Source organism: Fringilla coelebs, assembly GCF_963513975.1.
Source record: "Fringilla coelebs genome assembly, chromosome: 8".
In the NCBI taxonomy this organism is placed as follows: domain Eukaryota; kingdom Metazoa; phylum Chordata; class Aves; order Passeriformes; family Fringillidae; genus Fringilla; species Fringilla coelebs.
The window spans coordinates 19087845-19112662 of NC_140066.1; the positions used below are offsets into that span (position 1 = coordinate 19087845).

General features: G+C 42.4%; 1 protein-coding gene across 2 annotated transcripts in view; it reads right to left on the reverse strand.

Annotated features, from left to right (window-relative positions):
* ARHGAP22 (Rho GTPase activating protein 22) overlaps positions 1–24818 on the reverse strand; it is a gene marked incomplete at both ends in the record, with an annotated part of 114134 nt that overhangs the window by 76888 nt on the left and 12428 nt on the right. For both annotated transcript variants that reach the window (XM_084210346.1, XM_084210345.1), the window contains 2 exons: positions 19848–19935; positions 23896–24095. In XM_084210346.1, the coding sequence (XP_084066472.1) occupies positions 19848–19935; positions 23896–24095 (288 nt within the window). The remainder of the gene's footprint in view (positions 1–19847; positions 19936–23895; positions 24096–24818) is intronic.

Consider the following 24818-nt stretch of genomic DNA (forward strand, 5'->3'; position numbering starts at 1 on the left):
AATGTAAACTGACCACCCTGTTTAAAATGATGAATGAGTTCACATCCTAACTTAATATACATTCCCAACCAACACAGGCTGATTTTACAGTGCTTGGGTTCACATCACAGAGAACTGTTTCTCACAGGAAGAAAAGTGTGCAACACAATAAGCACACAAGTTTATTCATACACATGCTGGGGACTTCATAGCTCTAAAATACTGCTGCTGTGTGTTTCACATGACTGCACAGCCAATCACACTGTCCCTGGGAGAGCCAAAGGTACAAGATTATGATCAAAATCCTCTCAGTACTTCTAGTGAGAACTCATTCTGGACTTTTGTTAGAAGCTATATTTAGTTACTGGGGAGGCTCAAAAAGAATCTGGAACAAGAAGACAAAGGAAACAATTTAGCCTTTTTCTTAACAGAAGAATTAATTCCTTGGCTCTGAGGTAGTAGTATGGATCCCAAGGCCACATTTCTAAAGTATTTCAGACTGGAAGATACTGAACGGGTTTTATTTGCATTAAGAATTGCAGACTTCCAAAGTATGGTCTTCTCCTAAATCCTCACTCCTTTTGCTTCGACACAGGAAAGTATTAAGGTCATTCAACAGATGCAACTGATTTTTCCAGACTTCCTCTTCCATTCCTTTTATACAAAGCACAACCATTATCAAAAAACCTAGTGAGTTTTGACATCTCAGGTAAGCCCCATTTTCCCTGTCTTACAAGCCCTATATAAACACTGCACCTTCTTAAACACAAAATTGTAACAGAAAGCACACCTTGGCAGCTGGACCAAACAAGACTGAAAGGGCAAATACTGTTTGGCTGAGAATTAGAGCTTTCCTTCATCCTTGCACCAGTTTGAAACTTTTTTTCACAGTGAAGGCAAGGTGGGTCTCCCCAGGAGATCTAAACTAAGCAGGAATGATTGATGACCAGATTAAACCAAGTAAAGGTAGAGTCACAATCTTGGCTACGTTGCATCGCTGGAAAGCCACCAGAAATCTTTGCAACACTAGAATGCAAGAATTTTTTGAATCATCTGATGGAGAGCAGTATAAAAAATGCCAAGAAATACAATCACACAGAAACAAGCAAGCACAGGAAATAGTGAAGTGTAAACCATCAACCACAGCTCATGGCAAACACTCTCCCAACAGCTTCAGGTTCTAGGCTAGTGGGAGCAAACAGTACCACAGAGTGAGGTGGAAGGAGGATTTTATTTCTAGTTCCCTTTCAATCCCTACCAGCTATCACGTCCTTCTCCCACATTATGATTTCAGCACACAGCAATCAAGTGAATCTAACAGACAGGGTAAAGGGACAATTCAGTATTCCTGCCCAGGAATCTGTTACTTTCCAGCCACTAGGGGAATTCTTCTGCAGGGACAGAAGGGGATATGAGTGGGGAAGGATGACAGCTCAAGCTTTCCCTTCTGGCCTTAAACAAATGCAAATATCCTTAAACACTCCCACCTCCTTATTAAGCTTGTCTCTGCTATCTGCAGATGACCCACTGCATTCAGGGAGACACTCCAGCCTGCAACTTTTAAGTAGGAATCTACTGATCAGCTAGCCCTATCTGTGCCTGATGTGCTAAAAGGCCATCAGAAAAAGCTGCTAGGGCAAATGCAAAAACACAGAACATTGTTATCAGCGCCCAGGTCCCCAGCCACACCCCTCCCACATCTGCTGAAAGCATTTTCACAGCAGAGCAGGACTTGTTGAAGCTCATGATCAAAAGGCCACTGCACCCATAGCCTAAACCATTCCTTAAAGCCAAAAACCCAAAGCAGCAGGGGCAATCTAAATCAGTGTCTTCTCTACATAGCTTACAAATGTAGAGACATCTGAAAAGCACTGGAAAATAAGCTTACTGCTTTACGGGGACCATGCCAAACACCAAGGAGCAAAAAAATTTCAGCAGCATCATAAAAAGCCAAATTTGGCCCCCAGTTAAGAATACAAATGACAGCCTGGCTCTTCAGGTCTTCCCTCACAGTGACTGATCAGCAAGACAGGGCACGGACTTTTTACCTCACCAATCATGTTAGTATCAACAGCAAAGTTGTATGAAACTTGAGCCTTGTTAAGTTTCATGCACACAATTCTTGTGCAGACTTCAGCCTCCTACATGGGTTAGGAGAGTCAACTAAGAGATAGATTTATTCTGCTACACAGGAATTACTTAAAATATATTTTCCAAATAAGACAAAAGAATGCTGCAGGACCTTTAATGGGCTAGCCTTGAAAAAAGCCCTCAAAACATTTATTAGTATTACATACTTGATAGGGTTACACAGGCAAAGTATGATTTTACACAAATACATATCTCAACTGTACCAGTTTACAGAGAGCGGTGTGGCTTCACTGATGTCTGCAGGTTTACACAAATGTGCAATTTTGACACAAACAAACTTTGTTCTTTCAAGCCTGAATGCAATATGCTAGCTGAAACACCCATTGTTTGTAGAAGCTCTTCCCGAAGAAGATAAATACAATTTCACTCAAGTGAATGAGGTGACTGGATTCATGCCAGAATGAGGACAAATGTTTCTTGATAACACCCAGTCTAAGCCTGCCCTTCCTCAACAGATTAAAACCAGATGCATATGGAAAATCCTACAGTATTCCCAATCCAAAAGTCAGGGATATTTTGCTCAAATCTTTTTTCCTTATCCTGTCTTTGGAGGGAAATTCACATCCATTCACTGGGTGCCTCACTGACAATCTGGGCATAGTCAGCTCAATAATAATTGAAATACTAGATATGCCTTCACCTGGTCTTCTATGCTCCTGACAGGGAAATTTATTTCAGTGTTTATACTTCAAATATAACTGACAGCTACTGATATTACTTCAGATCATCACACTTTTCCTTTAGCTTTTAGACTGCCACATTTAGATTTCCCCCCCTATTTTCTCAAGAATCCAAATTCAGAGGATTTTGATTACTAAAAGAGAATTATTTTCAGCTGTCAAAAAGTCAAAACACTCAGGTATTTATTCTACAAACCCCAAGCACAGTAACATTATTGAGCACTATTCTTGTGAAACTGCTTTTCTCTGAGGAAAGCTACACTTGTCTCTGGGCTCACACACCATCTATTCTTAGAGCCCCTGAATGTCAACTACAAACTTTTCCCAAAACAGACAGGGTGTCAGAGGCTGGTCCCAATACAAAAACCCATGTAGGAGCCACCCTGGAAGAAACTGAAAATCCTTAGGAGAATTCCAGTAGCTTTAAGTGCATTGGAGATGCTGCCTCCTAAAGCACTTATAGACTACTGGGAGCTCGACCCTTCAGGAAACATCCAAGTGCTCCACTACCCAGAAAAGATGAGGAAAGATTGTCAGCTTATGCTATTGCCACATTAACAGCCTTTCTGAAAAGAAACAGCCAGTTTCCCTCCCATCACATTTTACTTGTTAGTGGAGAAAAAGAAGAACCAAGGATTGTGTTTAAAGCATAAGATCACATCGAGACAGCTGTTAAGGGTTTAGTTTGCCGAGCTCTGCGGAACCACAGAAGAAGCGGTGTCACCTCCCGAAGGACCAGACACGGAGTGGTGCCCACGGAGGGACACCGGCCTGGTTTCGCGGTGTCCCGGAGCCGCAGACGGCGGCGCAGCCGGCGGCCCCCGAGCCGCGCCCGCCCGGCGGGGCTGCGCGCACCCGCGGCCGCCGCGCCGCACGCCCGGGGGAAGGAGAGCCCGGCCGGCACATCCCGGGGGGAGTTAGTTACCTCTGGGCTCCTGACGGCAGCCTTTGCAGGAGCACAGCCCCATGGCAGGTGGCAGCGTCCCTCGCGGCCCCAGCCAGCCCGCTCCCTGCCAGGCGGGGCCGCCTCCGGCATCCCTGGCAGCGGGGCGGGCAGCCGGGCAAGGGCTCCCGAGAGGCTACGCAGGGGCAGCGGCAGGTTGGTGCCCTGGAGCCCCCCGCCTTCGTCGCCCGTATTTCCAGCCGGCCTCGAGGCAGAACTCGGCGCTTCACGGCTCCCTGCCCCTTAAACCGCGCTGGCTTATTAATTATAGTCGCCCCTTTGAAGGGGTGAGAGCCACCGGAGCCTGCTTTACGCGAGAGGCTCTCGGCCAGAGGGCAACAGACACCCAGTGTAAACCTTCAGTGCGCATTAAAAGATACCAGAGAGACTGTTTCGCCTCTTGCAAAACTCCCTCACGACAGGACAGGGTCATATGGTATATCCCCCACAAGAGTAAACACCATATATCTGAGTCTCCACAGAGATACTGAGTGTTACAGGGACCTTGCATTCTTGCAAAGGTCAGCGCTGCTCTAGCGATATTCAGAAGGCTCGTTCACACACTCACTTTTAATTGCATTAACCTAACTGAGCCACCAGCCACAAAGACAAGATAAGCTTTTTGTTTTGGGATAAGGAAAAGACAACATCCCTAGAACAGATGTTTGCTGGATCTCTGATCGCTCTGTGCTTGTTCCCTAGACCCTGCAGCACTACATGAAGCAGGGACCCTGCTTATTGAAGCCCCAGTGCCCAGGTGCAGCAATGCCCTAGGCACTGCAGCAGAGACACTGCTTGTTTTATACACCAACTCTCAGGCAAACTGGCTGCCTTTGCAAAGCTTGGATCACTCTGGAGATGGATGCCACAAGAAGGTGACTGAATGATGAAGTATTTTCCAGGCTGGACACTGCAGAAGAATACACTCTTTGATAGCAGTGTGCAATACACAAAAATTAGTTCGGGTGGGAGGGGAGAAAGCTAGACAAATAGAGGTTTGGGGGCGGGGGAGGTAACAAGGAGCTACATCTTTCAATACAGTTAAAATACCAGAAACGGCCTGAGCCCAAGAACTGATCTGCAGCTCCAGCTCCCAGTACATATTTCAGCCTCTTGAGCTTGAGCTAAATTTCTTCAGCAGGAGAGAAAATGAATGACCTAAGGGTAGATGTCTACCAGGTCTCCCTCCCATCATTAAAGAGAAAAAAAAAAAAAAAGAAAAACAAAACAAAAAAATCTACAATAATGTTCTACAGAGAGGTCCTTCTGCAGAGTATTCAGCTGTTAACTGCACACTTGAGCAATCCCAGAGTATGAGCATTCATTAGTTAGCACAAAAGAACCCCCAAAACAAAACCAAATCCCACACAGGAGAGAAGATGGACAGGGCAGGAAAGCTTTCCCACTGCCACCAAACACACTAGAGGAACTTCAAGATATTCCTGCAAGAGAACTGAAGGAAATCCAGTATTCTGGCTATGCTGGTACCAACTTGTTCCTATTGGAGAGATGTGTGAGAATTCATCTCAGTTGTTTTGTTGAGCCTCTAAACTCGTCAGACAGCGCCAATAGCTGACAGCTGCTTGGAAATCCATCTCTTGTGCAGAGCGCTCCCTTGCCCTTGTAAAGCAGCAAATACTTCCCTTTTCTCTTGGCTGGAGGGTGATCTGATCTCAGGGGAGAGGCACGTGAACCACCTGCTCGAGGGGCTGGACCATCTCCTGGCAACACTTCTCCATTTGGTTTTAAAGCAAGCTCCAGGCAGGGGGGAGTTTTCCAAGCTCTGGAAAAGCTGCAGTGTTTCCTAAGGGCACTGCCAGAGCAGTGGCAGATAACACAGATGGAGGAAGCACCTTCCTCTCCAGCTGTTCCAGCCTGGCAGCCAAGTCAGCTCCATGGAAAGGTACCAGATGCTGTATGTCATTGGAACCCCCAGCCTACCTACAAGATATTGCAATTGGAGTATTAAAGAAGTTTTAGGACTATTACATATATCACTTCACGTGGACAGGTAGATGCTGATGAGGGGTTTGGCACACATGCTTAGTTCAGACATTCAATCTGACAGCTTCAACAAAGCATTTCAAGAATTCCTTAGGGTTTTTGTTTCTATTACTGAAACATTACAGTTTTAAACTCTCCTTATTTTCACAAAATGTTTGGAAAACTGACAAAAAGTTTGCCTTCCCTTTTGATTATGTGACACTACCTAAAGGAATTGAATGGTCCCAGATGAAAATAGCTGAGAGTCATTTACTGCAATAAACTCCACCATGTATTTAAAATAGCAATCTTCAGGTGTATTCATGGCAAGAGGAAGGCAGAGCCTCTGATATCCTGACCATGTGGACATAGTGTGACATTACCCAAAAGCATCACTGTACAAAATGGAGCTAAAGAACACTTAGTCCTTCCCTCACTTTTACTCCAGATGGCAAAAATCACAGTGAAGGTCAGCAATAAAATAAGCCAATATTGACAGCTTTCAGAAAGCCATCCAAAGCTTGCATATAAGTGAACCATCCGTGCTTTGAGCCCCACAGCAAAATACAAATTTCATCCAAAACAAAGCAGCTCTTCTACACTAGCTCATCAAAAAAAAAAAAAAATCATTGAAGAAAAATCTTCAATGCATTGGTGACTTTGACAGATATTTGTGTCAGTCTTGAATGCGAAAAAAAAATTGAATAAAATACACTCAGAAAAGACAAAACTCCCAGGGAAAAAAAATTACAGCTAAAGACTTGTTGATTGAAAATTCAACCAAAATAGTGTGAGTGAAAATGTGGTTAAATAAAGACCCCTAATATCTAGTAAACTAATATACTATAGCCACTACCACCTCATTTATAAGCTGAAAAATCCCTATAAATAATATAATCCGGGACATTAATGCTCTACATACCTCCAGTGCACTTTGCAGATCATTTGTCATTTTAACTTCAGAGGGCACTCATTAAGTTTCCTAACATTTAAGCCAATGGGTGTCTGTTGTCAAACATACTGCCAGTCCAAATCCTGGCAGACAGAAGGAGCTAGCAGGGGATCAGGCCAGCTGAGTACATGCATACAAACCAGATACCTTTTTTGGGGGGGAGAGGAGTGGTACCATCAAGATTAAAACAAATGGTTTTTGTGATTCCCAACTGTATCAGAGTTACATCTTTAGAACTGGGCAAGCATTCATTTTAGAAGCTTTTTTTAGACATAAGGCCAGGATTACATAGCTTTGAAGGTTTTCCTCACCCTTTCCTCCTCCTCAAGAGGCAAAAGCTCATCTGAAGAACACAAATGTTAACACATTAAACAGGTGAGATGGGCTTCATAGAGAATGGACCTAAGCCAGCCAGGATGAAACATGCACTCATGAAAAGATCACAATTTATACTAATACCCATGCTCAAAATTCAGAAGAATATGTTAGAATATTCAAGCTTGGCCAATAAAAGCTTGTTTTGCCTGATCTGTAAAATTATTTATACTATGACCTTCTCCATATCAAGCCAGGGCAAATTATAGACTTCCTATTCAAAAGTTAAAGCCTTCATAAAATGAAAAGATTTCTTTCTAAGTCAGATTCAGGATGGATTATTCCCAGGATTTCCAAAATACATGGTGAAGCAAGTAGAAGTGGCTTGCCAGGCCACAGTGGAAACACTCTATGACTCTCCACAGATTTCCAAATAGCCATTGGACTCAGAAGAAACAAATGACTGTTCTGGCAATGTAATAACAGAGGGAGAAGAGTACATTACAACCAGTCTTAGTTCATCTGTATCTAAATACTCTAACCCCCTTAAAGACCAACTACATTTCTTATGAGAGTCTGAAACTACAAAGTGAATTTTCTAGCCTAGTATTCATTAATAAAGTGACATGCTACCTCCCCTGAGGCTTTTTCCTGTGAGAGCAGAGCAATGTAAACCCTCCTCACCCTTTCAAACCCCAGTCTTCATCATCCCCTGCCCTCCAAATACACACTTCTAGTATGTTTAATATAAACTGCAAAGGAAATGTTTTTGAAAACTCCAGTTCTCTGGGCTTCTAAGACTCTGAAAAATAACCTGCTGAGAGAAGAATTAGACCTTCATAGTTTAAAGGAACAATTTATAGTTCATCTGTTCTTCACAGAAGACATTAGCACAGAAAACATGAGTTCAATGTAGATATGTAACCAGACTGTATGAGAGACAGCATGAAAGTACACATTCTGTATTCACAGGTTGCCTTGCCCCAAGTGACCTAAAATCCATTCCTGTTAACCAGGTTAGGCTAAGTTTACAATGGAGCACAGATCTGTTAAGAAAAGGCTCACAGGCTTAAAAAAAGAAAAAAAGAAAGGATGAAAAGTCACCTGTTCCGTCAGGAATAACATTTCAAAACATCTGGCCTTGTCCTATTAAAGAATTTCTCGTCCAGAAAGAGTCAAAAGACACCAAGTTTATAAAAAGTTCTTCTGATTTGACTAGAACCATTGCTTTCTCTTCTCCATCCAATCACAGCAATTCCAAGAGCAATTCAATCATGCCATCTGACACTCCCATGACAATAATTTTCACTGGCATTTGGACATTTTTTCATATTAATGGAGTACAAAAATGGTTATATTTTAGGAGATTCACAGGTGTCCACCTTCTTTGCTTATTCCTTCAAATAATGACTCTGCAGCCTAAAGCACTTGTGAAGTGCAAAAAGGAATTCCCCGAATTCTGATGAACTCAAAAAACCAAAGGATTTTAGGTGCAGGCATCAACAAATGAAGAAAGTTTGGCTGGAAATTCCAATACAGCTTTATCTACACTGTGCTAGAGAGTACCTCCCCAGGTACTTTGAGGGCATCAGAAGCTCTTGGGCCTCTGGCATTGAAGAGCTGAGGGAACACAAAGAAATCCCAAATGGTCAAGCCTTGCACATGGACACCATCCCCTTTTGCACTGGCTGTGGCAGAGGTGCCACTGTCACTGCTCCATTTCTGGCAGCAGAAGGGCAGTGCTGGCTGGAGTGCCAGCCCAGCTCTCAGCAGCAGGCAGGCACACTGGCTGACTCCAGAAATTCCTGCCTGGCACTGCCATGGATCCACAGCTGCTCTTGCACAGCTCACACCAGCTCAGAGCCCAAAGGGGAGGATCAGCTAAGCACACAGATTGTAAGAAGCAGCTGTACTGCAAACACCTGAAGGCATCTTGCTGCCCTCAGCACTCAAAACTACTCAAAGGAACCCTTTCCTAACAGATCCCAGTGTGCACAGAGCAGACAGCCTGCTATTCATGTATGCAAGCTTCTGCACTCACTAACTTTAAAGAATCCTTGCTTCTAGAAGGAGGGGAGGATCTGCTTTGGCTCACAGAGAGACAACTCTTCCCTGGCTGCAGAACTTAAAGCCAATGGCATAGAGGTCTGAGCCTGATCAAAAATATCTGGACTCTATAGCCAAGGATGTCTTGCTGAAGGCAATTAAGGAATAACTCCTTACATGTAGCTTAGTATTTTTATTGAGGTTACCAAGACCAAAGCAGAACCCTGTGCTGATGCTGGCATTAAAAATGAAGGCAAAGCTGTGCTTTCCAAGAGGAAACAGCTGTAACCTCAAAGCACTACTAAGGGAGAACACTGAATTTCTTCTCACTGCCTCTCCTCAATCCTTACATATCCCCTTCAGTAAGACAGTCACCTTACAGGCCCACAGCAACAATTATGACACCTTCCACAGACCTCCACCAGCTTCAGAAGCAGGGCTGAGGTGATAAAGTTTCTCTTATCAAGCATGATCATAAGAACAATACTTCCATTTGTACTAACTCCTCTCTTCTCTGCTGTGATGTGTTTGGGTCACAGAGCTAGCTAAAGGTAGGATGTCAACTTTCATGTTCTAGAGTATTGGCAACACATGACATGATCTGGGCCTAAGACCTATAAAGGACACAGGAACAGAAACAGGCAGCTGAAACCTGGTCTGTCCACTCAAAGTCGACCAGAATTAAATTAATCTGGAAAATATCTTCTGCTGAACCCTTCCAGAAGACATCATTTTGAGTCTCTGATTCATATCCAAACCACACACATAAAAGCAGAGCCTTTATGGTCTCTGTGGAGCAGAAGGATTCTCACACAACAGTGATCTTTGCAGACACTTCTCTTTGTGTTAATAAAAGTAATCTTTCTCCTCATTACACTATTATGCCAGTACAGCCTTTCTTTTGACACAATTACACTGGAACAGAATTGCTAATATAGGGAAGGCTCTTCATCTCTCCAGTTGCCAGAGTGCTTATACATCTTCATAGTGAAATACACCATCCAAAATTCAGGGAAGCAACACAGTCTGTACAGTTACCCTTCAATGCAAATAATACATTTGCATTGGTCAGTTTTAGGAGTCTATTGTCTTACACACACTCCCTTTTAACACTGCTCTTTCCTTTGTTATCTCAAGTTCCTCCTGCCCCTTGCCCCAAGTGTTCATGTCTGTCTGACAGTTGGTGGTTAAAAACCAACTCCAGAACTAATAACAGTGCTTTAGGGCTCCAGGATGATACATAACATTTTTGATACCATGTGGAAACATGGGCATCAACATCTTAAGTGGACTTTGAATCTTAGCAGGAGTCTATTGCTCATCTAAGCAAAGGCAGACTTTGAAAGAATGTGCCTTTACAGGCCTGTGCACCTGCCAGAACAGAGACAGAAGACACAAACTTCGATAAACATTTAAAGTCTGTCAAAAGAAAAAGCTGTATAATGACCAATGACCTGAACTTCAGCTTCCTAATGGAAGAAATCACATTCCTTTCAATTAGAGTGCTTGAAAAAGATTATGAATATTAAGTTTATCAGAAAGTACTACACTATATAGACCACAGTCCTGAGCCCAGCTACCTCACTGCCTTTAGAGAACACTACCTTGAGCAGAGCCCCTCTGGGGAGTACAGCAGAGACACTATGAAGCTTATCATGGACTTTAGGGAATAAAGTTGTTGTAATGCTAGTAAATTGAACATATATCAGCCATAAGGGCATTCAGCACTCATGCATTCCCCACAGTGAAATGATACCTGGATAAGAAGCACAGGGAGCTAAATCCCTTCTCAGTAAAAAAACAAACACCCCTCCCCCCAGAAAACCCAAACCACAAAAAATACCAAACCAACCAACCAAACAAACAAAACCCCCTGCATGTTCTTAAGCTGGGTGTAAGTATGCTACCCCATAGGCAGTACATCCTTGTCATATTTCCTCCTCCCTATGAAGTTCAAAAAGCCCAGAGCAAGCAAGTTCTCACTGATAGCACACTAATTATCCCCAAGCCATTGCAGGCAAATACAGAGGGGGTTCTGCCTGTGAACCCTCTCTCACAGGTGTTTGACACTGGGCCAGCTGTCACTTCAAACTGGTACCAGTGCGTTCATAAACACCCCAGATAGCAGTTTCTCAGTTGTTTTCTCTTTTGGCTCCTGGATCAGCACACTATCAGCTGTACCTCCCTTTCCCCCCCACACTTTTTGGGGGCCTTGTAAGAAGGACCTGTGTTTTTGTTTTTTACCTTTGCTTCCCAGAATGACTTCCACATGGTATTTCCAATTCAGTGTATTCCACTGAGCAGTTGAGGTGCGGTGCTAACAGGTACCTAAAAAGCATGAGTGGTGCTTCCCTACAGGATTGCCAGTATCAGAACAGCATCAGAATCATTAGGGTTGGTAAAGACCTCCAAGACTGAGTCCAACCTTTGACTGAACATCACAATGTCTACTAAACCATAGCATTAAATGCCATATCCAGTCTTTTCTTGAACAGGGACAGTGACTTCACCACCTCCTTGGGCAGCCTGTTCCAAGACTTGACAAGACTTTCAGTGAATAAATTCTTCCTAATGTCTGCCCTGAACCTCCCCGGCACAGCTTGAGGCCTTTTCCTGCTTTCCTTATTTCCCTTCTGCTAGAATTTAATGTGTGCTGTGACATTGCCATTTATCATGTATCTTATTTTACTTCATCATGATAGCCTAATAGAGTACTTTATTAGCCTGAGATCCCAGACATTGCATAAATCTTGTGGAGAATTCACCCATTGTTATTGCAAATGGGAACACAGCTGTTTCTGAGGCTGAACAAAACTTAACCCATAACGGCAGCAACAGAGCACACAGCTGTCAAATGTCACTGAAGACTTGATTTCTGACAAACTAGCAAGAAATATAGAGATGGTACTACAGAACCGATCGTGCTGACAGTTTGATAAGCATATCTCTATGTAACAAAGCAGTACTTGCACCAGAATACTTAAAAAAAAAATCCCTCATACTAACTACACATGCCTCAGGACTTATATATTATCCTCGAGGCAGAATATTCAATAGCAGAACGCACTCTGGAAGATCTCAGCAGGAAGTACTCAAAATCTTACCTAATTTGCACTGAAAAATCAACCTGAGGAGATCAAATGATGCCTTGTACATTTCTACTACAATGTGTCATCACACTACAAAGCCAGGTTTCTATACCCAAAGGGCAACCTATATAAAATGCTATATTTGTCTCTCAGGAACACAATGGGTTAAGGAAGACTGCTCAAAACCAGTCAGAGGTTACATTTTAATGATCTGCACTAGCAGAAAGCCCTATTCATGAAACTTCTTAAGTCTCATGGTCCTTTCACAGCAGACTTTATGCAACTGCAATTGAAGTTCTAAAAACCATCATTCTTCTTTAAAGGCAGCACGTGCATTAGAGACAGCTAGGTGCTTCTGATCAGGGATCAAATGCACAACTTCTCCTGGAATACAAATCCCAGGACAGCAGGGGGACAGGGCTATTGCAGCCCGTTTCCAGTCCTACTTTCAGCTGCCCATGGCCCCAGAGCACTGAGGGATGAAGACAGTACAACTTGAAGTAGAACAAACACTTCTAATAAAACAAAGGCAGGATCTTGTTTATTTCATGAAGCAGGATCATTACCTGCCAAATGCAAACATAAGCCTTGGGCATTGCATATGCTAGGGGAAAAAAGAAAACAAAGCAAAAAGCAATTCACAGGCTGCAGGTGCCTCCTGATGCCCTTCAAGATGTTTTAAATTGATAAGGTAAGGTGAGCCAAAACATTCTTAACTATCAGAGAGCCTCATCCCCCTCAGGGGGAAAGAGGAGCCCAGTAACCTTTCTGCCCAAAACTCTGGATGCAGTCCCAAGACCACCTGAAATGAGTCATCACCTTAACCAGGCAGAAGAGGATTGGTCAAGCTGTAGGAATACAGCACTGGACTGAACACAACACTTACTGAAATCAATAAGGTTACATGAATTGAGAGCAAAGTTCAGTTCTTTTTTTCTTCCACATTCTCTCTTCATAAGAATTCAGTGACATGATACAGTCAAGCATTCAGGGAAAGTACAGATCAGAATATCAGTAAGCAGAAAAGCCTTGCTTACAGAAGATTTGAGCTGCTAGCATTTATCTGCACAAGGGAAATGAGGGACTCCATTAATTACTCAAGTACCAGTTCATCAACTTAAACCATTAGTAGAACAAGCCTAGAAATACTGACACCTGATTGATACTTCTGTTGAACTAAAGAAAGTTATCACAGTCTGGACAGGCCATGAAAGCTATTTTTCAGTTCAATAAAAGAATCTCAGTAGAATTAAGAAAGGAGTAACCCCAAGGAAAGCAGTTAGTGCCTTTTGGAAAATGCCAATGCATTAAAATTGCAAGTTTTTGGAGATATATATTATTTTTAAAAATAAGTTTGGCAGGCTCAGAATAGGGAAAGAGGAAAATAGTCAGAGAGATTCCACTCTACAGCCCAATAAGCACTGGGTCAGTATGTTAACCTGAAACAGTGGAAACCTGCATCCAAGTGGCTTCCCCACACAATCATTACTATGTGTGTCTATACAGAGCATGTTCTGCTCTTATATTACAGTTTTAAGACCAAAACAAGATTGAAATAGGTAAACAATATGAACTGGAATGTTTTCAAAGACTGTTGATTTTGGCATGGGAGACAACAGCTGTACATTGTGAATACATGGAGCGTGTTCAGTATAGAATATTACAGAATATGTTAATATTACGCTCCATATGAATACATGGAGCGTGTTCAGTATAGAATATTACAGAATATGTTAATATTATGCTCCATGTGAATACATGGAGCGTGTTCAGTATAGAATATTACAGAATATTCAGTATAGAATATCACACTCCATGTGAATACATGGAGCGTGTTCAGAATATATAGAATATTGCAGAATCACAGAATATTCTGAGTTGGAAGGGACCCACAAGGATCATCAGCCCAGCTTTTAAGTGAATGACCCATGTGGGCACCAAGCCCACAACCTTGGCATCATCAGCGCCGCGCTCTAACCGACTGAGCCAACGTGCAGGAATGCATTCCCTACTGTATTCAGCCTACAGAGCACAGCATCGGCTTCACAGGCTGGGCAAAGACATCGCTCGGGAACTCCTGCTTGCTGATTTGCTTTGAGGAGACGCGAATGAACAAAACAGAGTAGGTAATTTCCTCTGAGAGGGTGAACTCCCGCTCCGGGGATCCAAGGCGTGTGCCATCCCCGCAGCGAGAGCCCGAGCAGAGCTGGAAATAAGCAGCACCATCTAGTGCTCAGGAGAGAGGGAGCAGGCAGGACAGAGAGAACCACGCACCGGCATCCCCAGGCACAGAGCTTCAGCACACACGCTTTCAAGGAAACTCAAACTGCACTTGAGCACAAGAAGACACTGCAGCTGGGAAAAGGCAAGCAGATGTACCCGTCATCATCTGAGTGTTAAAACGTTATTACCTTAAAGGTCTCAACCCAAGAGAAAAGGTAAAAATACAAAACTCTTTCCAGAGTATGACTGCAAAGAAAGCATGCAATTTTAACATTCTGGGCACTCCTTTGGAAAGAAAATACAGAAAAAAACATTTATTGTTTCTCACCCTTCAATAAATGGAAAAGTCTATCTTATGTTCCAAGATATAGTTAGGTTTTTTATTGACATACAACTGCATGCTCTCAGCTATGCTCCAGACATCTAGAAGCAATAAAAACAGATCTGACAGGGCCCTCCACTGCAAAACCAAGACCACCAATCTTCTTGTCCAGGCCAATGGAATGCCATGGACATGGTAACATGCACAGCTCTCTTGTTAAGTGTTTCCAGAACGCACTGCTGCAACTACTCTGTCTTAAACTTTCTTGTAGGACCCAAAAACACTTTATTTTGCTGCCATTTCCCTATTCAGTATGGTGGATGCCGAATCACAGGGATCTAAATATACCTCTCAAATATCAACCTCATTGCATATTCAGATATGCACAGTCAGTTTCCAGCTGTAGACTTCAGGAGAAAACTTAATTACCAATGGCAAACTCAGGATCCTGCTGTTAATTAGAATTGCAATTTCCATTGAATAATAGACAACACAGAATGATTTTCAATGTATGAATTTCTAATTTCTCCTCCTGGTATTTTAATTACACAGCATCTCAACAGGAACTGAGATAAAAAGACCACAAAAATAGCTTAATTGGTGTCAATCACCTGGGATGCAGAAGTGTAGTACAGATCAGACTGCTCTGTGGGCACCATTCCACCTACTGGTACAAGACAAACAAGCTGCCACTCCAACTTCTCTGTCAGACACTGTCAACAACACAAATGGACCCCCACAGAACAAGTAGACAATAATTTTTGCTCCTGTAAGAATTAGGACTCCTACCTTCTTATTCTGCCTTTCTTGATTTTCTTGCTTGTTATATGGCCCAACCAAGGCCATCAAGTAGCTTCTGCATAAGCCCTGCACAAGTTTCTGCATGAGACATTTTATTTTGCCCCAGCCTAACTTCTGACATAACGCAACCACTACTCCATCTTTGAAGGATTCAGTATTCCATGCAAGTTCTTTTTGTAAGGGCAAGTTGTCTATAGTGAATTCCATCTTTATAGCTAACTGAAAGAGCACACCATAGAGAACTGACTTCTAAAGTTTTGAAAATAACCTTTGACATGTAAATCATGTATAGACAGTGACCCTTGCTCTGGCTAAGTCTGCAAAAAGACCAAGTGAACAATTTTGAAGAGGACTGAACTGCTTCACTAAAGAGAGTGCTGTTGCTAACTCAGCTGGAGCACAAAAAACAACCTGAAGGTTCATCACCTTAGTTGGATTGACCTGAAGTCCACCTGGTTTGAGAACTTTTTTTCAGTCATGAGAGCTGAAATGAAAGGTATAAATAGATATATGGAAACAAGATCAACCCCCTCAGTCGCTGTTTCCAATGAAAAAATTAAACTCATTACAAAACTGCACTCTCATTCTCACAGAAACTCTCAGCTAAGAGCTGTCACCATTCACCTTGGCAAAAAGCACCATGGCAAGAAACAGGAACTAGCTATCATCAGTGATAAGGGACACTAAAATGTGCACCATGAGTACCTCCTAACTTCTGAACCTTTTTTCCACTCCCCTTCTTGATTCTAAAACCATACTGTATCAGGAAATGCTCTGTCTGCAGAAGAACTTGAGCATCTCAAAGTGCTGCAAAGACTGGGGAATGAAACTAGGTAGACCGCTTGCCCCAAGACATTAAAACGTTGTTTCCCAAAAGGTGAGACTTCAGGACCACTTAAGTCATCAACATTCCTTAAGATTTTTCAGAGCTTAATCCCTGTGGCTTCTTACAAGCTGCATTACACCGCTCCAAAATGCATTGTAACCCCAGGTCATCACTGACTTGTTCTGTTGCCCCTAGCAACAGCAGATGCTGTTTTGGTTGCCAGATTTGGACTTCTCTCCCAAACAACATAGATCATTTCCACCCATAAATACCAGCTGTTGTGGAATGATTACCCCAAATGGTACAACCTGACCTCATCTACCCTCACAGCTTTACAAAAACATCCCCCACCACCTGCTAATGTGCACTGGAGTATGAGAGCAACTTGCACCCACAGCTTACCCCACCATTCCTCTTTGAACTTGTATGATGAAGGGAAGCATGAACTGACTCAAAAGGATCCAGAAATTTACACAGTTTTCCCCAAAAAGGAATACAGAGAATGTATTTCAGGAAGTCCTGTCACCAGATCTAGCACTGGTTTGACTGTAGAACTGTTCTGCAGTCTCTCATGTCCCTAGTTAACCCTTCTCCCAGCTGCCCTATACAGCTTAGAAATGAACTTGATGAAACATGAATAATACACAATGCCCATCATTAGTTCTTGTTACTCAGCAGAAAATCAATACATGCTCTGTTACAGCAGAGGACATGGTGTTACTCTAGTCCCTGCCCTCTGAGGGAACAGCTCTCACAGCCAAACTTAACACAGCCTGCAGCAGGGGAAAGGTGGCAAGATCTCAGCAGCAGTTGCACAACAAGGATGCTGAATGCCTTAGCCATTAATCACAGAACAGGGTTTTGGAGATAACTGGTACCACAGACTTTGGAACTCTTTGGACATTTCTCAGATCTCAGCCTCTTTGCCAGATAAATTGGTATCAGCTACAGGTACACTTTAGGAATGTTATGCTCCATTCTTAATTTTATTAGTTAAAGCTCTGATGCTTACTGGCACAGTAAAACCTTAATCTATACTTAGAGCTATTGAATGCACCTGTATTCACAAAATCTCCAACTTAGCTAAAACAGATTTAAAAAAAAAAAAAACTTACCATCCCTATAGAAACTGTAGAGTCCTAGCTTATAGTAGGATAAATGAAACACAATTAGGCAGAAATGTGATCATGGCCATACATCCAACACAGGGAAAGATGGGCAGTGATGGGAAATGAAGATCTGGGTCCTGCAAGATCATTTGTTCTTCCCTTCCTATCTGGCATCTGTTTCAGAGCTGTTCACTATGTGGGTGTTCTGCAGGCTGGCAACCATGCAGAACACGGTCATTTCAGAGCACATGCAAAAAAAGAAAAGGCATTAATGCCAAAACCAGCACAGAATAAATGTACTGTGAACAAAATGGGCAACTCTTCGGGCCACACTCTCCAGTGACGTCTGTGTCAATCACATTCTGTATTGACTGGCTATTCATAGCAGTTTTCAATATTTGCTATCTATGTAGCAACTAAGTTTGCTACAAATGGGGTTTAGCTGCATAAGTTAGGGAAAATATCTTCATTTTGCAGACAAGCCAGTGCTACACTAAGACTGAATATTTTTTTCAGGGAACACAGAAAAATGCAAGGTGAAAACACGAGACTGAACACAAATATCCTGGGATCCACAACCACGCTAAACAGTGCCATTTTTTCCTTTCTGAATAGTCCCTTTCAACTAGCCACATGGCCTTGTTTTACCAACTCACCTGAAGCAAGAGCTATCTGCAGTTTAGGACAATTCTTTTGCAGGCTAGAGAAATACAACCTCATAAGTTGGACAAGTAGCACAGAATTATTATTTTGCCATCTGGAATCAGTACTTCAAGTCTGCAGGAAACTCAATAAAGCCAGTCTGTGGCCCAGCTAATTATTTCAGAACACATGGGATCATTCACAACCACAACAACCCAAGTGTTTTCACATTGCAGGCCCACAGTCCTTCTGCAATAGTATGGGGCATGCAATTTTTGCAAAATGGTGCAGATGCATTCAGACCAACAATTAATGTCACTTCCTTGGAGATCCTCCATACAGACAACACTGTGGGCCCAGTGCCCTGCTGTTTGTGGGGCCCTGCCTATGAGGGCACGTTGCAGTATAAGGGGAAAAAAGGCATTAATAGATAGTGCATAGTGATAAGTAAGAGGAAAAAATAAATCTCTTCTCCCCAAATAGCTTCCTGAATGTCAAACAGAATTCTGTGACTAAGGTATTGCAAAACACTGCCTGATGGGGTCATTGAAAACCTTACAGCACTGCCTGTTCTTGCTCTGCCTAATACTGTCATGACAGGGGTGGGCAAAAATGGCATTTTAAGCCAGCCTAACTGGGTGGTAATAAAAAGACCCCAAAGAGTAAAAACACACCTGACTTCACAGCAACAACATTCAAATACAGGGGCAAGTGTTTGTTTTTAAAAAATTCCATTAAAAAACAAGAGGCAGCCTAAAGCAATTACTTTTATTTACCCTAGTGACAGCACCAATGCTGTGGGGAGAGACAATGCTAAGCAGCAAGGACAGGTGGTCCATGCAGGACAAGCTGGCAGTGAAGGGAAGGCATGACTGAGTCAGTGCACTCAGTTTTTAGCACTGTCACACTTGTCTGCCTCTGTTTCTAGGAACTGGGTCTTCAGGTACTGGAGATAGATCAGTCCTTTCAGGGCTCTCATTCCTCTGCTGTAGCACTGTAGCAGGTTTTTCTCCTCTATAGATCCTGCCACCTGAAACTACCTTCAAAATACACTGCATTCAACCATGCACTGGGCTTGAACACAAATACAATATGAATACTCCCAAATACAGTCAAAACCAAATCAACTGAATTAAACTGCTCCTATACTACATGCAGGGAACTAATTCTAAATCTATCCTGGAGGTACGAACTCTGACTCCAGCAAGCATTAACATGGGAGCTAAAATGACTACAAAAGTTTTACATTAATACTACAGTCACAGATCATTAGATTTTCTACCTGAAAAAAATTTCAACCTCTCTTCCATGCTAGGTTATTTATTTTCTTGAACCTTTCATCCAAAAGGGAAATGCTTTGAAGCTTTTTGTCTCTTCTCCCACCCACTTCCCAAAATAATTAATATGCATGAAAGAAATTGCATCCAGATACCACTTTTCCCTATGTTCTGTGCTGTGTTCTGTGCCTGTTTCTCCTGTAACAACCAGAAGAATGCATCCATAGACAGACCACACAATGCTCCAAGCAAAGAGCCTCTCCAAACAGGAAAGTCAGGGATCAAGATGCATCTCAACTACTGTAAAATGAAAATGAGGCACCACAGCAGCACTTTTATCCAGAACAAAGAATACCACGTAGTCAAGTCTCTTTTCTCAGTCTCACTGGATAATCTTGCCAGAGTATCAGAACATTCAGGAGTGATCAATACAACTCAATTACCATTAGTGACAACTGCTGGGAATGGTGTGATGTTACAGTGAAAGCACGAAAAAAATGCTGGCATACCTGGAGTAATTTCAAACAGATGTTTCCCTGGTTCGTCAGGATTAGGTGGCAGCTCGTTCACCTGACTGCCTTGCAGTAGTATCAAACCCTGTAATGGACACAAACATTAGTGAAAAGGAAAAGGCCACCAAAAGGGTAAGAAAAAGATGATAGGATGTATAGTAAACTCAAGTCCTGCTCATCTACTGATCCCAACACCTTTGCACAGCTCTGAGCAAGAAAAGATTTGAGCTGGTCATCCACTTGCTTCACTGTCCTTTCTCTCACACTGGCCACTGCTGGTTAAGGCTGTGTCCTCTGGAATAACACTACTCTGAGCATGCAGAAGTGATTCTCCTTGGTTTCCATACCTAATTATCCCTTGCAAGAGTTTCATCTCACATTACATCTTCTCTTCCTACACCCTTGAATTTCTGGTTGCAGCATGCATTTGAATAAAATGGCTGACTTTCCAGAGATGCTCAGTACACAGAAGCTCCCAGGGAAATACTTGGAGAGAGCAGCTAATTCAGGTGTGAAAGACAATGGACTACCTTTTTAATCCAAAATACTATAGCTTCCCTAGGAAAAAAACTGAGCCCCTTTATTTCCCAAGCTCAAATGCTGCCAGTATTCAGCTTCATTTCCACTTTGAGCCCGAGCATAATTAACACAATGTATTCCAGTTTGGGAACTTGGCATAGCTGGTGACATAGTATCTTCAAAATGAAAAAAACCCCTTAATCTATGAAAAAACTGAAAAAGACATCACAGGAAGCTCTTCTCTAGTAACCTGAGTGAAACAAGCCTTTAATTTCTGATATTTTAAAGGGTTTTCAGCTAACATTCTTCAGGACATATCCACAATTAGACAAAATACAATAAGAACTGGGACTCTCAAGAGTTAAGCCAAGAAGAAGGTAATCAGCAGTTCCCACTCCTGCACTGAACTGCCCCGGAGTGCAAATGGGGTCCAAAGCATCTTTTCTTGATGAATAGAAAATGAAGAAAGTTGTTTCAGTCAGGTTTTTCACACATCTCTTGTTGATGAGAATGAAGCTATGCATGTTTACTGATCTGGCAACAACCAAATCCAAGACACACAGGACCATCTTAATCAAAACAAATTCCAGTTATGTTATTTGTCAGCTTCCAGATCCACATATAACGAAGTAATACAATTAGTGTCTCATGAGCCAGACAATGCAGAATTTCAACCAACAGAAGACAACTCATCAGAAGAACTTTGCAATCTTCTCTGTAAAACAATGAAGCCAGATGTGTTACTTTGCATTGTCACTATTCAGTATAACTTCTATGGCTTTGCTCCTCAGGAATACATCCTCCTACAAATGCTTTGTTGAACAGGGTCAAGGCTCAGCTCCTGTCCCCTACCCAGGGTGAGGGTAAGGCTGTGGAAGGACACCGTGGAGGAGGGCACTTAGCAAGTCCATGCTGAGTGGTTTCAAGAATGGCTGTAAGATTTTAAATTGAGGTAAAATAAGTTAACACAACAGGATAAGCCTTCACCACCCTTATCTCCCAATCCTGTTGCCCTGCAGTTTGACTCTGTGGTTCACTGAAATTAGAAGATAAACTGCAGACATCCCATCGATAACAGAAAAATAAAGGAAAGGCAACTTGACAAAAAAGCAGACGCATCTGAATTCCAAATGGCATCAAAAAGTATTGTATAAAACATCTTTAAAGTCCAGTGGCCAGAACACATTCTAGAAAATTCTACAGTTTTCTAAAGTGCAAAATTCAAACCTGCTGCAGATGCATTAAAGCCTTTCATCATGTCAAGTCAATACAGAAGGAAGGGCTAATGAATTAGTAGCACAGTGGCTTCTTTTCCCCTGGAAACTGGGGAGGGGGGTATGCTCTCTCCTTTCCTGGGAATAGAAACAAGCCCAAAGCTCCTTTAAAAACACAAGCATATTGACAGAGTCAGTAGGATTATCAAGAACACTTTGCAGGTCAGTCCTCCCTTCCCCCTGTCCTCATGGGGCAAAAAAAGAAAGCTCTGCAGAAAAGCTGCAGATGCACCCTCCAACCTTTGGTCTCTGATGGAGCAGGCTATGCAACTGCCATGTGGCACACAAATACACACACCTTCAGCAGTACTCAATCCATTTAGACAACAGAAAAATTCCTCTTCGCTCCAGAAAGGCTGTGTGATTCTCCTGCCATCAGATTACAGCTCCACCTTTTCAGCAATATTATTAAAGGAAGAGTGTCTACAGTTTCCTCTAAGAATCTGAAAGAGCAGGCTTTCATAAAAATAGGCAATGCAGCATCCATGAAGAAAAAGAAGTTGTTTCATGTTTCTCTTTTGAAACATTATGCCATAAATTTCATTTGACTTCAGGTAAACAATAAGAATAAAACTCTCTTCCAGAGTATGTATAAATAATCAAGTAGGTGGAAGATCAATGGGAATTTCAGAGAAACTATTGATTTAGTTTTTACACACAAGCTTAAAGGCCATACTTAATAAATAAAACAAAAATACTTAAATTAGGCATGAGTACCTTTAGAGCTGAAGAAAATTAGGGGTTAATATCAATACCAACTGGAGAAAATATCTCCATGGCCTATTAAAAAATCTCCCTACAAAAAAGGGTCTCAGTTGTCTCTCTAAAATGCATGGACACACCTGAGCCATTGCCCCTTCATTCCAGAGAATCCCAAGCAAGAGCTGTCTATAAGTCCCATGAGTGCATCCCACCTGTGGGATGCAGACAGTCCTAGCTGAAGTCAGATGCAAATCCTAATGTGCAACTCCTACAAGAATAGTCAGATCATAGTCCTGTATCATCCTATACAAAATGTCTTCCCACAGTCATAAGTGTATAGCAACCCTGTGCCCAAAAAAGGCCATGGTTAAAGAAACCCTTAGCAATGGTACAGCCTGAGGCCATTTCTTCCTCATCATGTTCACTGACACGGTCAGAAGTGCTCAGCTCTCCCACATGTGTTGCATATGAAGATAGGGCACCTGGCTTGAAAGTGCAAAATCCAGCTGTGGCTGGCAGCATCCTGAGTAATCAAGTTACATCCTCAAGTTCAAATCTCTCTAGCCCTTACACAGCAGACTTTCCATAATTATGGACCAAATCCCTGATCAGGAGAGTGCAAGATATAAGATGCAGTCAACATCCTCATTCATCTACCATATTTATGTCAGGCCCACAGGGGAATATTAATTTCCATTCTCACTCTACAATGAAATTTATGTGTGACAGTCAAGCAGGCAGCTGCATCAAGCAGTTTAATAATTGTCTATAATGAGTGTGTGGATGGTGATGATATTACACAGGCTGACTGTCACTCTGTAATGCCTGTACTGACTCATCAGGAGCCAGCAGCACAGGGACATTGTCTGGCTCATTCAATTATGTTCCCTCTGTTCAATGACTCTGGTTAAAGGCCTGACAGTCAAAACAATGACTAGGTGAATTATGATGCATAATCTACTACAGCAACAGGAAAGACCTTAGCTCAAATGCTCTGAGAGAATTTTACAGGCATTAGAAAAACATGAATACGAAATTCTTGATCTCCTCTGTAAACTTTAGCCCGTAGCACAACACCCACTCCCTCCCCCCACACTAAAACACACATTACAGCCCATTCTCAGCGTGTGGCCAAACCTACACACTCCACACACACAAGCCACCTCTAAGCAGCTGGTTCACCTCATGGCAAACAAGGATTAGCTGGCAGATAACGAGTCCCAGCTGAGCAAGAAGGTTAATCACTCCTGCCTCAGAAATCTGCAACTCCATAACTCTTCTTGTCAAACTCCAGTCTCACAGCTGACCATACTAAGATCTGGAGGTCAGCATGCCCTAGTGGGTAAGTAAACACCTTCTAACCTTTTCCCAAGCTCCACCACTTGTCTGGTAGTAGAAAAGCCTCCCTGCAACATCTCGTGCCTTTGAACCTCCTTAAGTGTGAATGGTTTTGGTGAGGACAGAAAGCATCTGAAATGAGCTGTCAATCAAAGACAACTGTGATCACACAGGAGTCACAGCCATGAACTCCTGCAGTTCTCTAGTCATACCTGAGGTTTAGTTTCCTCTTCATCCTTGTAATAGAAGAGCTGATCCCCACGTAGAACAAACCAGCGCTGCTGCCAGTTCTTCATGATGCTCCTCTGCTTCTTCAGCCAGCCACACTTCAGCACACGCTCCTGAGGGTTTGGAGAAGATGGTCTGGAGGGAGGCCCAATCTGTTCACCCATCACCAGACTCCTTGACCGGGCTGAAAAGGCAATTACAGAGTAAGTGAAAGAAAGAAATAACAGCAAGAACACTCAGAGAGGCTAAAATGACTGTTCCACACTTCCTTCTCAGATATGGACAGACATGTTTCCTTTCTGAACAGGTACTTGTTTTCACAGTGTACATTGGAATTCATGACAGTTAAACATAGGACAAGCATCACCTTTTTTGGTACTGTTCACTGCAGAGTGTCTAAAGAGACACAACACCTCCACTGAGGCTCCCCTGCTCATACAACCATTCTTCGTGGCAAATCATCACTGCACTACACGGGAATAATGATATTGCTCTCTCCTAACAGGATATTTGCCTGATGAGGATGGGCAGATGTGTGGTGAGGGGGCACAAAGAGAAGGAAAGAGTATAAAAAATATCTCGCTCCAGACACTACCAGTTTGGGGGGATTACCCAGGATACCTAGCTGCCATAGGAGAGAAAAAACTAAAAACTGAGCAAAATTAAAAAAGAGAATTATCAATCAAAGTAGTTACTGTGATCCACACAAAAGACAGAGATAATACAGCTATCCAGAATTACTGAAGTCATCTCTTTCTCTTCAGGGCTTTCTGACACAGAAGCAGAAAAACAAAATTAAAAAATAAAAAGACAAAATAGAGGAAAAACCTACATGTAAATCTGATGAAGGGTTTCAGAAACAGAAAAGAAGAAAGGAAAAGTTTAAGAAATAGAAAAATAGACTATG